This window comes from Staurois parvus, unplaced genomic scaffold (assembly GCF_062004578.1).
Source record: "Staurois parvus isolate SC_StPar_1 unplaced genomic scaffold, SC_StPar_1.0 ptg000347l, whole genome shotgun sequence".
NCBI lineage: Eukaryota > Metazoa > Chordata > Amphibia > Anura > Ranidae > Staurois > Staurois parvus.
In genome coordinates, this window is record NW_028318143.1 from 6,174,702 (window position 1) to 6,192,076 (window position 17,375).

The 17,375-nt window shown below is 51.6% G+C and overlaps 1 protein-coding gene across 1 annotated transcript; it reads right to left on the reverse strand.

The window, feature by feature from the left end:
- Positions 1-3,787: 3,787 nt before the first annotated feature.
- CUNH1orf52 (chromosome unknown C1orf52 homolog) lies at positions 3,788-15,911 on the reverse strand. The gene is made up of 3 exons (XM_089684413.1): positions 15,620-15,911; positions 14,109-14,313; positions 3,788-4,250 (listed from the first exon to the last, which is right to left on the reverse strand). The coding sequence occupies exons 1-3, from the start codon at positions 15,887-15,889 to the stop codon at positions 4,204-4,206; spliced, it is 522 nt and encodes a 173-aa protein (XP_089540539.1). The 5' UTR covers positions 15,890-15,911; the 3' UTR covers positions 3,788-4,203.
- Between the last annotated feature and the right edge of the window lie 1,464 nt (positions 15,912-17,375).

The window sequence follows — 17,375 nt, forward strand, 5'->3', positions numbered from 1 at the left end:
GCCCACAGCATGCGATACTTCGCTTGGTGAGGGAACACCAAAGGACAGGGGCAGGTAGAGGACACGTGATTTCAGTGGGCTTGGTCCCGGGCCATGCCAACTAACGGTTGTGTCTGACGTACCCACCGACCGTTGGCTGTAGGTGTCAGAGGTGACCTGGGAAGAGGAAGACGACCGAGCCAACCAATCGATGACGGCAGGGTTGTCGGTGGAGACACGACCGCTGGATGACACCGGGAGCACTGGCCTCTGGCTGCGAATAGTGCTGCCTCGACCCCTTCCTCTGCTGCCACGTCTGCTCGCTCCTAAAACATTGCCTCCTCTGCCACTCCTCTGCATGTTGTCTGACATACTCTTTAATTAAACGATTATGTGTCCCTGAGTAACAATTCTGTGTCCCTGAGTAACAATTCTGTGTCTGTGCGAGTAACAATTCTGTGGCCCTAAGTAACGGTTCTGTGGCCCTCAGTAACAGTTCTGTGTCCCTGTGTAACAATTCTGTGTCTGTGCGAGTAACAATTCTGTGGCCCTAAGTAACAGTTCTGTGGTCCTCAGTAACAATTCTGTGTCTGTGCGAGTAACAATTCTGTGGCCCTAAGTAACAGTTCTGTGGCCCTCAGTAACAATTCTGTGTCTGTCCCTGAGTAACAATTCTGTGGCCCTAACTAAAGTTTCTGTGGCCCTAAGTAACAATTCTCTGGCACTCAGTAACAATTCTGTCTGTCCCTGAGTAACAATTCTGTGGCCCTAATAACGTTTCTGTGGCCCTAAGTAACAATTATCTGGCACTCAGTAACAATTCTGTCTGTCCCTGAGTAACAATTCTCTGGCACTCAGTAACAATTCTGTCTGTCCCTGAGTAAAAATTCTGTGGCCCTAAGTAAAGTTTCTGTGGCCGTGAGTAACAATTCTCTGGCACTCCGTAACAATTCTGTCTGTCCCTGAGTAACAATTCTCTGGCACTCAGTAACAATTCTGTCTGTCCCTGAGTAAAAATTCTGTGGCCCTAAGTAAAGTTTCTGTGGCCCTGAGTAACAATTCTCTGGCACTCCGTAACAATTCTGTCTGTCCCTGAGTAAAAATTCTGTGGCCCTAATTAAAGTTTCTGTGGCCCTAAGTAACAATTCTCTGGCACTCAGTAACAATTCTGTCTGTCCCTGAGTAACAATTCTCTGGCACTCCGTAACAATTCTGTCTGTCCCTGAGTAACAATTCTCTGGCACTCAGTAACAATTCTGTCTGTCCCTGAGTAAAAATTCTGTGGCCCTAAGTAAAGTTTCTGTGGCCCTGAGTAACAATTCTCTGGCACTCCGTAACAATTCTGTCTGTCCCTGAGTATGAATTCTGTGGCCCTAACTAGCGTTTCTTTGTCCCTAAGTAACAGTTCTGTGGCCCTGAGTAACAATTCTGTGTCTGTGCGAGTAACAATTCTGTGGCCCTAAGTAACAGTTCTGTGGCCCTCAGTAACAGTTCTGTGTCTGTGCGAGTAACAATTCTGTGTCTGTGCGAGTAACAATTCTGTGGCCCTAAGTAAAGTTTCTGTGGCCCTAAGTAACAATTCTCTGGCACTCAGTAACAATTCTGTCTGTCCCTGAGTAACAATTCTCTGGCACTCAGTAACAATTCTGTCTGTCCCTGAGTAAAAATTCTGTGGCCCTAAGTAAAGTTTCTGTGGCCCTGAGTAACAATTCTCTGGCACTCCGTAACAATTCTGTCTGTCCCTGAGTAACAATTCTCTGGCACTCAGTAACAATTCTGTCTGTCCCTGAGTAAAAATTCTGTGGCCCTAAGTAAAGTTTCTGTGGCCCTGAGTAACAATTCTCTGGCACTCCGTAACAATTCTGTCTGTCCCTGAGTATGAATTCTGTGGCCCTAACTAGCGTTTCTTTGTCCCTAAGTAACAGTTCTGTGGCCCTGAGTAACAATTCTGTGTCTGTGCGAGTAACAATTCTGTGGCCCTAAGTAACAGTTCTGTGGCCCTCAGTAACAGTTCTGTGTCTGTGCAAGTAACAATTCTGTGTCTGTGCGAGTAACAATTCTGTGGCCCTAAGTAACAGTTCTGTGGCCTTCAGTAACAATTCTGTGTCTGTGCGAGTAACAATTCTGTGTCTGTGCGAGTAACAATTCTGTGGCCCTAAGTAAAGTTTCTGTGGCCCTAAGTAACAATTCTCTGGCACTCAGTAACAATTCTGTCTGTCCCTGAGTAAAAATTCTGTGGCCCTAAGTAAAGTTTCTGGGGCCCTGAGTAACAATTCTCTGGCACTCAGTAACAATTCTGTCTGTCCCTGAGTAACAATTCTCTGGCACTCAGTAACAATTCTGTCTGTCCCTGAGTAAAAATTCTGTGGCCCTAAGTAAAGTTTCTGTGGCCCTAAGTAACAATTCTCTGGCACTCAGTAACAATTCTGTCTGTCCCTGAGTAACAATTCTCTGGCACTCAGTAACAATTCTGTCTGTCCCTGAGTAAAAATTCTGTGGCCCTAATTAAAGTTTCTGTGGCCCTAAGTAACAATTCTCTGGCACTCAGTAACAATTCTGTCTGTCCCTGAGTAACAATTCTCTGGCACTCAGTAACAATTCTGTCTGTCCCTGAGTAAAAATTCTGTGGCCCTAATAACGTTTCTGTGGCCCTAAGTAACAATTCTCTGGCACTGAGTAACAATTCTGTCTGTCCCTGATTATGAATTCTGTGGCCCTAACTAGCGTTTCTTTGTCCCTAAATAACGATTCTGTGGCCCTCATTAACAATTCTGTGTCCCTGAGTAATGGTTCTCTGTCCCTAAGTAACTTTTCTCTGTCCCCAATTATCGTTTGTGGCCCTAACTCTGTCCCTGTCCCTAGTACAGAGCGGTCTGCCTCTGTTCAATAACTGCAGGCAAATGAAGAATTCCAAAATGGCCGCTATTTATAGCTCGACCATTACACAGTGCTGGCTGGCTGGCTGCTGATTGGCTGATGCGATCACATGTAGTTGAGGAATGCATTATGGGTCAGCGCGCCTTGTCTGCGCGCCTTCCCAGACATCCCCGCTCCGTCGCCGCACATGTCAGCCGCCATTTTCTGAAAAATTTCGATTCGCGCGTCCGAATTAGGCTATTTTTCGGATTCGGCACGAATCGAAATTTTTCCGATATTCGACTCGAATTCCACTTCGGATACTTCGATTCGCTCATCTCTAGTCTTGACCATATACACCAACACCATACACCCGGAAAAAGATGGCCCCTTACCGGATGCTTTGATCGTTTAAAGTGGTCAGTATGCGCAGTGTAATAAAGAGTGGATATAATGAATATTTTCAATGGATATCGTCTCCCGGATGGAATAATGGCTCCGTGATGGAAAATCTTCAATAGTACCGGTCAGTAAGCACCATATAATGGAGACTCAAAACGACAGGTAAGCCATGATTGCCTTGAAGCGCTGGCCCTTTCTTCTCAATGTAGGTTCTACTCTGCTAATATGTGACTAAATAAGTGTTTCAATGTCTGGATGGAGTTTGTCTTAAAGCTGAACTAAAGTTCTGTGTTAACTGTGAGCAGGCAGGCAGGCAGGCTGGCTATTTATTGCAGACAAAACTTGCAATGTCTCAGCGGCTGGCCCGATCCTGTGTTCTGAGATGACTAGGTCCTGCGCATGCACAGGAGTGACATAGTCCCTCGCTGACCAATGAAGAGGACTGAAAACTGGCACACAGGAGAAGATTCCGGCGCTCAAGGGACCGTTGGTAAGTTGAGTATCTGTCTTTAGTGCCGAAGAAAACATTTAAATAAGCCAAAGGCACACATTTTATCAAATGTAGATTTTATTTTGGTGAATTATTTACAAAGTAGTTTTTCCTGTAAAACAGCCCCTGTGGGGGATTATTTCAATAACTTAGTTTGAAACACACTCCTTTATAAAAGGTTTCTAAGACAATGCAGACGAGCGGCCGAACCAAACTGCATTTTCACTGCTTGAGAGAAATAAAAGAAAATAAAAACCATTGATGTATTGCTAGACAGAAGGCTCTTTACAACTCAATACATTCACCAAGACAAGCGTGTATTATACACATTATACAGTAGTCCTGCTCTTTCACATGTATGCTAAAGCACTGGTGACTACGGACATGTGAAACATCTACACTTTGTGAGTCATGCGACTCTAGTAGAATGGTTTTCCAATCTGATCACATCCAGATAGCTCGTGTACAAATTACAGCTAGGAGACCTTTCGCTTCTTTGCTGAAGTTGGCTCATCCTCTTCGTCTGGAAGAAAAAAACAGAATAACTAAAGATGATGAACTGCAGTCTAAAACAAGACATTTAAATCAATAGTGAATCTAAATTCAACACTGGTTTTGTGTCAGGCTCCATGCACACAGGGCGTTTTAATAACGCCGATAACGTTAGCTATGTAAAATCACATTAAAAACGTCAGTTTTTCAGCGTTTTTGTATTAGCATTTAGCGGCTTTTTGTCGTGTTTGTGTGTTATGGTAAAAAAAAAAAAATCCAAAAATGCTGGTGTGCTGTGATTTACCGCATTTTCAGTGTTAAAGCGTTTTTACAGCTAAATAACTCCTCTAGAAACCCACTAGCTTTGGGTGTTTTTTCCCACCCAAAAAACACCGCTGACAAAAAATGTTGATTACAGTCTATGTGTGCATGGACACATAGGATAACATGCTATAGAAAAAAAACGTCAAAAGTCAAAAACAGCTGCTGTAAAAACGTCCTGTGTGCATGAGGACATAAAAATGGAACAAATCCTAAATATAAAAAACATACCACCTGATACATTTTTCTAATGGAAGAGGCTGTGTATGCCTCTTCTGCCATAGAATCTTTTCCATGCCTGCTAAGAGTTTCTTTTATGAATTGCAGACTGGCAGCTCTGCCTGGACAGCTCCATATACAATCCTGCATCTTACAGATGCCAGATGTGCCGAGATGAATAAAATCCCATACACGTGCACGGAATTTAGACCATCTAAGCCCAGCTAATCAAGGTGGTGGAAAACAAGTTTTCAGAAGATGGAAAAGAAATGGATGCAACAACGATGGATCAGCAAGCGAGATCATGGAGTCACAGTGCTGGATCAGGTACTTTACAAGGTAAGGGTGCCATAATGTGCAAACATACTGTACATCCTTGCAACTTAAATCACAAAAACTCCTGCAGGACACGAAAAGTTTAATTCTGCTTCAAAGTAAAACTAAAACCAATCGCTACATCTCGCAAACGCTTTACCTAATCCATGCAATTTCAAAAGCTGTGTAAACTAAACCTCTTGCGCACGGCCACAACTGATCTCAAATGTTCTATCCTTATGCAGCTGCTGCAAACACCGACAGTGTGCGTTCCCCACTAAAACCAAATCAATATAAATACACTGTGCTGCACTGCTACCCTAAACTAGTTAAATTACTTGTCAAACAAACAAATTCAATATGAAAAACTAAAAACACAAAAGTTAAAATTTAATATAAATAGCATGCATGAATGTCCATCAAAAGTCCCAAGTATCATAGATCCAATCACAAAGATGCCTCCTGTCACACTGGGATATCAAAGCCCCACAGCGATATCCTGCTATTGGACACAATTACATAATCCTGATGCTGCCAATACTTGTCTCAGTCTGTGAACACCCAATCAGTGATAGCGGTTGTGCTCTCGCCTCAATCCTGTGACCTATAGGTGTAATACAACATACTAATTGCGCTGCCCCTTCTCTAGGGAATTGTATCTGGTGCCCCTCAGTTTTGACAGGCACTCCAATCTCTCACTGGTCAATTCCAGGTAGCTCTCCCTTTAAATCAGCGGTTCTCAACCTGGGGGTCGCGACCCCTTTGGGGGTCGAACGACCATTTCCCAGGGGTCGCCTAAGACCATCGGAAAACACATATTTCCGATGGTCTTAGGAACCGAGACACCGCTCCTGTCTCCGGCGATGTGTGGGCGGAATGATACGCTGCTCCTGTCACCTGGCCACACCTCCGGGATCGCTCAGCAGCTCCGCCTCCTCGCCGCTGATTGGCCACCGGAACTGTAGCTCAGGAGAGGCACACAGGCAGCCAATCACCGGCGAGGAGGTGGAGCTTGGAGAGGAGGAGCCGAGCGGCAGCGCGCGTACATCAAAGAAGATCGAGGGAGCTGCCGGAGCTAGTGAAGAGGAGAGCGGCCAGAGAAGGAAGACAGCTGACAGGTAAGTGAGAGAGCGAGCCCAGGCTGTCACTAATACCAACGATGGGGCACTATTCCTCCCCCCACTGACACCAACGATGGGGCACTATTCCTCCCCCCACTGACACCAACGATGGGGCACTATTCCTCCCCCCACTGACACCAACGATGGGGCACTATTCCTCCCCCCACTGACACCAACGATGGGGCACTATTCCTCCCCCCACTGACACCAACGATGGGGCACTATTCCTCCCCCCACTGACACCAACGATGGGGCACTATTCCTCCCCCCACTGACACCAACGATGGGGCACTATTTCCCCCCCCACTGACACCAACGATGGGACACTATTCTCCCCTCCACCACACTGACATCAATGATGGGGCACTATTCCTCCCACTGACACCAACGATGGGGCACTATTCCTCCCCCCACTGACACCAACGATGGGACACTATTTCCCCCCCCCCCCGGCCCCAATGATGGGGCACTATTCTCCCCTCCACCACACTGACACCAGTCATGGGGCACTATTCTCCCCTCCACCACACTGACACCAGTCATGGGGCACTATTCTCCCCTCCACCACACTGACACCAGTCATGGGGCACTACTCCCCCCACTGACACCAGTCATGGGGCACTACTCCCCCCACTGACACCAGTCATGGGGCACTACTCCCCCCACTGACACCAGTCATGGGGCACTACTCCCCCCACTGACACCAGTCATGGGGCACTACTCCCCCCACTGACACCAGTCATGGGGCACTACTCCCCCCACTGACACCAGTCATGGGGCACTACTCCCCCCACTGACACCAGTCATGGGGCACTACTCCCCCCACTGACACCAGTCATGGGGCACTACTCCCCCCACTGACACCAGTCATGGGGCACTACTCCCCCCACTGACACCAGTCATGGGGCACTACTCCCCCCACTGACACCAGTCATGGGGCACTACTCCCCCCACTGACACCAGTCATGGGGCACTACTCCCCCCACTGACACCAGTCATGGGGCACTACTCCCCCCACTGACACCAGTCATGGGGCACTACTCCCCCCACTGACACCAGTCATGGGGCACTACTCCCCCCACTGACACCAGTCATGGGGCACTACTCCCCCCACTGACACCAGTCATGGGGCACTACTCCCCCCACTGACACCAGTCATGGGGCACTACTCCCCCCACTGACACCAGTCATGGGGCACTACTCCCCCCACTGACACCAGTCATGGGGCACTACTCCCCCCACTGACACCAGTCATGGGGCACTACTCCCCCCACTGACACCAGTCATGGGGCACTACTCCCCCCACTGACACCAGTCATGGGGCACTACTCCCCCCACTGACACCAGTCATGGGGCACTACTCCCCCCACTGACACCAGTCATGGGGCACTACTCCCCCCACTGACACCAGTCATGGGGCACTACTCCCCCCACTGACACCAGTCATGGGGCACTACTCCCCCCACTGACACCAGTCATGGGGCACTACTCCCCCCACTGACACCAGTCATGGGGCACTACTCCCCCCACTGACACCAGTCATGGGGCACTACTCCCCCCACTGACACCAGTCATGGGGCACTACTCCCCCCACTGACACCAGTCATGGGGCACTACTCCCCCCACTGACACCAGTCATGGGGCACTACTCCCCCCACTGACACCAGTCATGGGGCACTACTCCCCCCACTGACACCAGTCATGGGGCACTACTCCCCCCACTGACACCAGTCATGGGGCACTACTCCCCCCACTGACACCAGTCATGGGGCACTACTCCCCCCACTGACACCAGTCATGGGGCACTACTCCCCCCACTGACACCAGTCATGGGGCACTACTCCCCCCACTGACACCAGTCATGGGGCACTACTCCCCCCACTGACACCAGTCATGGGGCACTACTCCCCCCACTGACACCAGTCATGGGGCACTACTCCCCCCACTGACACCAGTCATGGGGCACTACTCCCCCCACTGACACCAGTCATGGGGCACTACTCCCCCCACTGACACCAGTCATGGGGCACTACTCCCCCCACTGACACCAGTCATGGGGCACTACTCCCCCCACTGACACCAGTCATGGGGCACTACTCCCCCCACTGACACCAGTCATGGGGCACTACTCCCCCCACTGACACCAGTCATGGGGCACTACTCCCCCCACTGACACCAGTCATGGGGCACTACTCCCCCCACTGACACCAGTCATGGGGCACTACTCCCCCCACTGACACCAGTCATGGGGCACTACTCCCCCCACTGACACCAGTCATGGGGCACTACTCCCCCCACTGACACCAGTCATGGGGCACTATTCCCCCACTGGCACCAGTCATGGGGCACTACTCCCCCCACTGGCACCAGTCATGGGGCACTACTCCCCCCACTGGCACCAGTCATGGGGCACTACTCCCCCCACTGGCACCAGTCATGGGGCACTACTCCCCCCACTGGCACCAGTCATGGGGCACTACTCCCCCCACTGGCACCAGTCATGGGGCACTACTCCCCCCACTGGCACCAGTCATGGGGCACTACTCCCCCCACTGGCACCAGTCATGGGGCACTACTCCCCCCACTGGCACCAGTCATGGGGCACTACTCCCCCCACTGGCACCAGTCATGGGGCACTACTCCCCCCACTGGCACCAGTCATGGGGCACTACTCCCCCCACTGGCACCAGTCATGGGGCACTACTCCCCCCACTGGCACCAGTCATGGGGCACTACTCCCCCCACTGGCACCAGTCATGGGGCACTACTCCCCCCACTGGCACCAGTCATGGGGCACTACTCCCCCCACTGGCACCAGTCATGGGGCACTACTCCCCCCACTGGCACCAGTCATGGGGCACTACTCCCCCCACTGGCACCAGTCATGGGGCACTACTCCCCCCACTGGCACCAGTCATGGGGCACTACTCCCCCCACTGGCACCAGTCATGGGGCACTACTCCCCCCACTGGCACCAGTCATGGGGCACTACTCCCCCCACTGGCACCAGTCATGGGGCACTACTCCCCCCACTGGCACCAGTCATGGGGCACTACTCCCCCCACTGGCACCAGTCATGGGGCACTACTCCCCCCACTGGCACCAGTCATGGGGCACTACTCCCCCCACTGGCACCAGTCATGGGGCACTACTCCCCCCACTGGCACCAGTCATGGGGCACTACTCCCCCCACTGGCACCAGTCATGGGGCACTACTCCCCCCACTGGCACCAGTCATGGGGCACTACTCCCCCCACTGGCACCAGTCATGGGGCACTACTCCCCCCACTGGCACCAGTCATGGGGCACTACTCCCCCCACTGGCACCAGTCATGGGGCACTACTCCCCCCACTGGCACCAGTCATGGGGCACTACTCCCCCCACTGGCACCAGTCATGGGGCACTACTCCCCCCACTGGCACCAGTCATGGGGCACTACTCCCCCCACTGGCACCAGTCATGGGGCACTACTCCCCCCACTGGCACCAGTCATGGGGCACTACTCCCCCCACTGGCACCAGTCATGGGGCACTACTCCCCCCACTGACACCAGTCATGGGGCACTACTCCCCCCACTGACACCAGTCATGGGGCACTACTCCCCCCACTGACACCAGTCATGGGGCACTACTCCCCCCACTGACACCAGTCATGGGGCACTACTCCCCCCACTGACACCAGTCATGGGGCACTACTCCCCCCACTGACACCAGTCATGGGGCACTACTCCCCCCACTGACACCAGTCATGGGGCACTACTCCCCCCACTGACACCAGTCATGGGGCACTACTCCCCCCACTGACACCAGTCATGGGGCACTACTCCCCCCACTGACACCAGTCATGGGGCACTACTCCCCCCACTGACACCAGTCATGGGGCACTACTCCCCCCACTGACACCAGTCATGGGGCACTACTCCCCCCACTGACACCAGTCATGGGGCACTACTCCCCCCACTGACACCAGTCATGGGGCACTACTCCCCCCACTGACACCAGTCATGGGGCACTACTCCCCCCACTGACACCAGTCATGGGGCACTACTCCCCCCACTGACACCAGTCATGGGGCACTACTCCCCCCACTGACACCAGTCATGGGGCACTACTCCCCCCACTGACACCAGTCATGGGGCACTACTCCCCCCACTGACACCAGTCATGGGGCACTACTCCCCCCACTGACACCAGTCATGGGGCACTACTCCCCCCACTGACACCAGTCATGGGGCACTACTCCCCCCACTGACACCAGTCATGGGGCACTACTCCCCCCACTGACACCAGTCATGGGGCACTACTCCCCCCACTGACACCAGTCATGGGGCACTACTCCCCCCACTGACACCAGTCATGGGGCACTACTCCCCCCACTGACACCAGTCATGGGGCACTACTCCCCCCACTGACACCAGTCATGGGGCACTACTCCCCCCACTGACACCAGTGATGGAGCACTATTGCTCCCACTGACACCAGTGATGGGGCACTACTCCCCCCACTGACACCAATGATGGGGCACTACTCCCCCCACCGACACCAATGATGGGGCACTACTCCTCCCACCGACACCAGTGATGGGGCACTACTCCTCCTACCGACACCAGTGATGGGGCACTACTCCCCCCCACCGACACCAGTGATGGGGCACTACTCCCCCCCACCGACACCAGTGATGGGGCACTACTCCCCCCCACCGACACCAGTGATGGGGCACTACTCCCCCCCACCGACACCAGTGATGGGGCACTACTCCCCCCCACCGACACCAGTGATGGGGCACTACTCCCCCCCACCGACACCAGTGATGGGGCACTACTCCCCCCCACCGACACCAGTGATGGGGCACTACTCCCCCCCACCGACACCAGTGATGGGGCACTACTCCCCCCCACCGACACCAGTGATGGGGCACTACTCCCCCCCACCGACACCAGTGATGGGGCACTACTCCCCCCCACCGACACCAGTGATGGGGCACTACTCCCCCCCACTGACACCAGTGATGGGGCACTACTCCCCCCCACTGACACCAGTGATGGGGCACTACTCCCCCCCACTGACACCAGTGATGGGGCACTACTCCCCCCCACTGACACCAGTGATGGGGCACTACTCCCCCCACTGACACCAATGATGGGGCACTATTCCTCCCACTGACAGCAATGATGGGGCACTATTCCTCCCACTGACAGCAATGATGGGGCACTATTCCTCCCACTGACACCAATGATGGGGCACTATTCCTCCCACTGACACCAACGATGGGGCACTATTCCTCCCACTGATACCAACGATGGGGCACTATTCCTCCCACTGACACCAGTGATGGGGCACTATTCCTCCCACTGATACCAACGATGAGGCACTATTCCTCCCACTGACACCAACGATGGGGCACTATTCCTCCCACTGATACCAACGATGGGGCACTATTCCTCCCACTGACACCAACGATGGGGCACTATTCCTCCCACTGACACCAGTGATGGGGCACTATTCCTCCCACTGATACCAACGATGGGGCACTATTCATCCCACTGACATCAGTGATGGGGCACTACTCCTTCCACTGACACCAATGATGTGGCACTACTCCTCCCACTGCAAAATTACAGTTATGAAGTAGCAACGAAAATAATTTTATGGTTGGGGGTCACCACAACATGAGGAACTGTATTAAGGGGTCGCGGCATTAGAAAGGTTGAGAACCACTGCTTTAAATGCTCGGTAATGCCTCTGTGTGTCTCTATAAAATCTACTCAGAGCCACATAGATGCTGCCATTGTGTAGCATTCAAAACACACATGGAGTTTATTTAAAGCTGCGCTCATATTTATACAGGTTAAAAAAGGAATAGAAAGTATCCAGCACGTTTACCACACATCCAGTCCTAATCTGGTGTCACCTAATTGCGCCATACATATCGTCACTAGTCACGTGACTTCATCAGGGTAATTTTGATGGACATTAATGCACGATAATTAAATGCACATTTGTTTTAAATTTTGTGCTTTAGTTTTGCTTTCACATTGAATTTCTTTGTTTCACAAGGGCAGCAGAGGAGCACAGTCTTTTCATATTGATTCCATTTTAAAAGTTGGCTTACATTTTTTTAAACCTACAGCTTTCATTAAAGCGCTGTCCAAGAACAAAGCTGTACTAAACAGCAGCTTGCCAGTCCTTCGATGTGGTGGCTGCATGCATTTCCTTTTTTCCAAACTATTTTTGTATTTAGTTTCACTTGGCCAGGCTGCCTGTAACACACTTCTTGTCATAGGGTGACAATGCCCTCTCACTCTACTGTATCCCTGGAAGAGCAGCATTGTCTCCTTAGGTCAGGAGGTGTGTTAGGACTCCAGCACCTCCCGTTTTGCAAATATATTACAAAGTGTCTTACCTAAAGATCCTACCAGTGATGGCACGTCCTGTTGCAGACTGACAATCCTATGCCACTGCCTTGAAATTAGCAGAAGCATTGCTAGCTGTCCTTGTGAGCTTGCTTAGCTGGCCATTGGGAAACCTACCCAGCCTATCAGACAGCCATCCCAATGGCCAACTAAACTGAAAAGGCAGCTATTCCTGCTGCATTACTTCCTTCTCATCAGCGCAATCCCTTGCAGCCTGGTTGAATGATGGCCACTGTTGCTCAACCTGGAAGTTAATGCACTGCCCATTATGTCCATACCTCTTGTAGTGTTTTGGACTAAAGAAGCTATATTCAGCAGCCAGTCTACCAGTATTGGCGACACACACTTCACTGCAGTATGAGGTATGTGCATCACTCTGTCCATAGAACTACAAAAACATTGTAAAGGAAAGAAAGGAGAGGGGTGCTGGACTAAGTGCAGAATTAGGTGTACAGTTCCTGAGGTCTGAGGAAGAAGCTTCGAAACACATTACCGCCCATCCACGTCATCACGTTCCAGCGCTGACGTCACGTCCGCCCTGGCGCCATTTGCATTCCACGCTGGTTCCCTGCGGTGGCCGGAAGCTCCAGGATCCTCTCTCCAGCTACAACCTTGACGTTTGGACACCTCCTCTCCTCCTTCGGTTCCCGGGAGTCTGGACCACATCATTGGTGACATGCCTATCTCTTTTTTATTAATCGTAAGTTGCCAATTGTCATTGTGCTAATGAACTGTACACCTAATGCTGCACTTAGTCCAGCACCCCTATCCTCTTTCTTTTGCATACAGAGTCCAGCTTTGCTTTGAGGGTGCTGCCAAGGATGCTGCCATTTGCCATTGTGAACACTCATAGTCTCCCCCGCTTTTGGACTTTGTTGATGGACATTTTGGACTTCCTTGTAGCTCTATCATACCCCTCCAACGTGTGTACGTGTGTGTGTACGCATGTGTGCGTGTGTGTGTAATATCATATCAAAAACATTGTAAGCTGACTCACCTAACTGCCATTAGGGAGATTTCCCTTCATTTCCTATCCCACAGCCAAAACAGGAAATGAGGGAATCCCTGGTTGTTACCAGGACTGTCATTTGAAAACATTTACTGCTTTCTGCCACAAAGTTAATATAAAGCCAAAACATTTTTTTCATTAGCGATAGATCATGTAGAGAAGGGTTGGAACTCTATCAGGTTACTTTCATTTTGAAGACACAACAGAAAATGAGAGGCGATCTTTCCAACATAAAAGGATTTGCCATCTCAGCTAGTTGTCATAGGAACAGTGTCCCCATTGTAGGATTTTCCCTCACCTCTTGCTTTAATGGCAATTCACATTTTTGAGATTTACCCCCCATTTTCTGTCTCCGTAACAAAGCTCACCAGGACAGAGTAATGAATCCCCTGAATAAATCCTGACAAAGGGTAGAACCCTTCTCATGCATTTGCATAATCTTTAAGCTGTATACACTATAGAGGTTTTTTGACGTAAGAATGTTCTCTTACCGGGAGAGTCATCAGGGTTCTCTTCATCCGGAAGAAACGTAACCTTGTTCACCTGTTGAGGAGCATCATCTCCGTTGTCTTGGTACATACTGGACCATTTTATAGCCATGTCCAACTCAGGGGGCGGCCCCTTCTTTTCCTCTATCTTGTAGGATTCCGGAGGAGGAACTGCATTCGTCTTCCACACCTTAAACTCTCTGGGAGGCTGTTCCAATAAAAACAAGAACATTAGAGACCATCTAATACTTAGGAGAAAGTGTATCTTTAGAGTAGAACTCCATCAAACTTGTAAAGCAGAGCTGTGAAATATTTAACTCTGTAACCAATGTCCATCCAGAGATATGTTTAGTTGGCCCTGTTTAGGCTTTTGAAGTTTCTATTAACCCCTAAAGGAATCTGTCAAATTCTGCTGCATGTCATTGGGGGCTGAACACAGATGTGACTTCAGAGATTACATGTTAAAGATGCAGCAATCTATAGCTCCAAATCACTTTGTTATTTGGATTCAGTGAATTTCAGAATGATGTTTGCATAGTTCCCGCATGGCAACAAGCAAAATGAAAATATTTTCAATGGAGGAGAAATGAAACTACAACATGTAAGAACATCATGGGACAAAACGGAAAGGAATGTGTTTTACAAACGGTATTATTTTGCCATCCTGGCCTTCACTCTGCCAGGAAAAGTGATAATTGTGAGTACACCCTTTATTGATCTAAGTGTAAGCACTTTCATCCCCATGGAAGTCCCATGTCCCTGGTGTGTGTGTCCCCGTTACCATCTTGTCACTATGTCCCCGTTAGCATCTTGTCACTATGTCCCCGTTAGCATCTTGTCACTATGTCCCCATTTCTCTTGTCATCTCCTCATCTCTCCCATGACTACATCGTACCCATCCTTATGACCTGTCTGCCTCCATCCCTCCCGTGACCTCCTCGCCCCCATCCCTCCCGTGACCTCCTCGCCCCCATCCCTCCCGTGACCTCCCCGTCCCCATCCCTCCCGTGACCTCCCCGTCCCCATCCCTCCCGTGACCTCCCCGTCCCCATCCTTCCCGTGACCTCCCCGTCCCCATCTCTACAATGACCTCCTCGTCCCCATCTCTACAATGACCTCCTCGTCCCCATCTCTACAATGACCTCCTCGCCCCCATCCCTCCCGTGCCCTCCTCACCCCCATCCCTCCCGTGCCCTCCTCGCCCCATCTCTCCCATGACCTACCCATTCTCATCTCTCCCATGAACTCCTCGTCATGATGATATGCATAAGTCCCCATATCTCCCATGACCTCCTCATCCCCATCACCTCCTCGTCCCCCATCTCCCCTGTAACCCCCTCCCCCGATGCCCCCCTACACCCCCCCAGTCAGTGATGTCCTGATCTCTTCCATCTCCCCCCCCCCCCCTGTCCCCATCTCTCCTTTGAATTCCTTCCAGAAACCCATTGTCCCCTCCAGTCATCTCATCTCTATCCCCCTCCCCCTTTAATCTCCTGCCCCTCCTTCATTGTCACCTCCTCGGGGGGTCGGATGAGCCTCTTCTCCCAGTTGATGGTGGAGCTGGAAGGGGCGGACAGGAAGGCCGGGCGGCTAACAGTCTGAAAGAGCTCATCAGGTCCGGGGAGGCGGCGTGCTGGGGGCGGCCTCTTCACCTCCGCCGCCCTTCCCTTCCTATCCCCGTCCTCTTCCTCACTGCTGCTCTCCGAGCTCCCATAGTCCGCGAAATAACTCAGAGGATCCTTCTCCTCCGCCGCCATGGTGCACCCTGCAATACCGTCCCTCATCAGCCAGGCTTCCGGGAGAGGAAGTCATTTCCGGGTTCACACACCTCCTTTCTATGGAAGAGGAGCGTCCTGCTGCCGAACGGCGCCACCCTGCGGCCCCTCCGCGCACTGCGCCCTCTGCACAGAAAGCTGTATGGCGGCCACTACTGATGGGTTGTCTCCAGCTACTGAGTCATAAACAACATGTCCTGGACCAGTGACTCAGGAAGTATCCATGCCTTTTACCATCTGCCATTTAAAGTGTTACTAAACCCAGGACCCTGCATTCACTATATCCGGTCTCCCCGGACCCCGCACTCACTATATCTGGTCTCCCCGAACCCCGCACTCACTATATCTGGTCTACCCCGGACCCCGCATTCACTATATCTGGTCTCCCCGGACCCTGCATTCACTATATCCGGTCTCCCCGGACCCTGCATTCACTATATCTGGTCTCCCCGGACCCCGTACTCACTATATCTGGTCTCCCCGGACCCTGCATTCACTATATATGGTCTACTCGGGCCCAGCATTCACTATATCTGGTCTCCCGAACCCCGCATTCACTATATCTGGTCTCCCCGGGCCCCGCATTCACTATATCTGGTCTCCCCGGGCCCCGCATTCACTATATCTGGTCTCTCCGGACCCTGCATTCACTATATCTGGTCTCCCCGGAACCCGCAGTCACTATATCTGGTCTACCCGGACACCACAGTCACTATATCTGGTCTACTCGGACCCCGCATTCACTATATCTGGTCTCCCCGGACCCCGATTTCACTATATCTGGTCTCCCCGGACCCCGCAGTCACTATATCTGGTCTACCCGGACCCCGCAGTCACTATATCTGGTCTACCCGGACTCCGCAGTCACTATATGTGGTCTCCCCGGGCCACGCATTCACTATATCTGGTCTCCCCGGGCCGCGCACTCACTATATCTGGTCTCCCGAACCCCGCATTCACTATATCTGGTCTCCCTGGACCCTGCATTCACTATATCTGGTCTCCCGAACCCCGCATTCACTATATCTGGTCTCCCCGGACCCCGCATTCACTATATATGGTCTCCCCGGGCCCAGCATTCACTATATCTGGTCTCCCCGGACCCTGCATTCACTATATCTGGTCTCCCCGGACCCTGCATTCACTATATCTGGTCTCCCCGGACCCTGCATTCACTATATCTGGTCTCCCACAGTACACACAACATGGAAATGCAATGATTGTACAAGTATAATCTGCTAAATATCTTTTCTCATCAGCAGTTAGTGCAGTCTTGTGACTTCTATCAGTGTCCAGCAGAGCACTGGTTAAAGCTTGTAGGAGGAGTTTTAATTTTGCTCTAGGAGGATGCAGGACCTCTGACCTCTGTCTGGAGATTGCTGATTGGCCCCGTGCTGATCGCATGCACTCTCCCCAAAAAAAAATCATCTCTAGTAATACACACTAAACTGAGCATGTGCAGAGTGACTCCACACAATATGTCTTATCAGGAGAT

Coding starts and splice junctions, on each gene's coding strand:
- CUNH1orf52 (XM_089684413.1), bottom strand. CDS start 15,889: ATGAGGGACGGTATTGCAGGGTGCACCATGGCGGCGGAGGAGAAGGAT. Junction 14,314..15,619: donor TCATCCGACCCCCCGAGGAG/GTGACAATGAAG, acceptor TTATTGGAACAG/CCTCCCAGAGAGTTTAAGGT. Junction 4,251..14,108: donor GAACCCTGATGACTCTCCCG/GTAAGAGAACAT, acceptor TTTTTCTTCCAG/ACGAAGAGGATGAGCCAACT.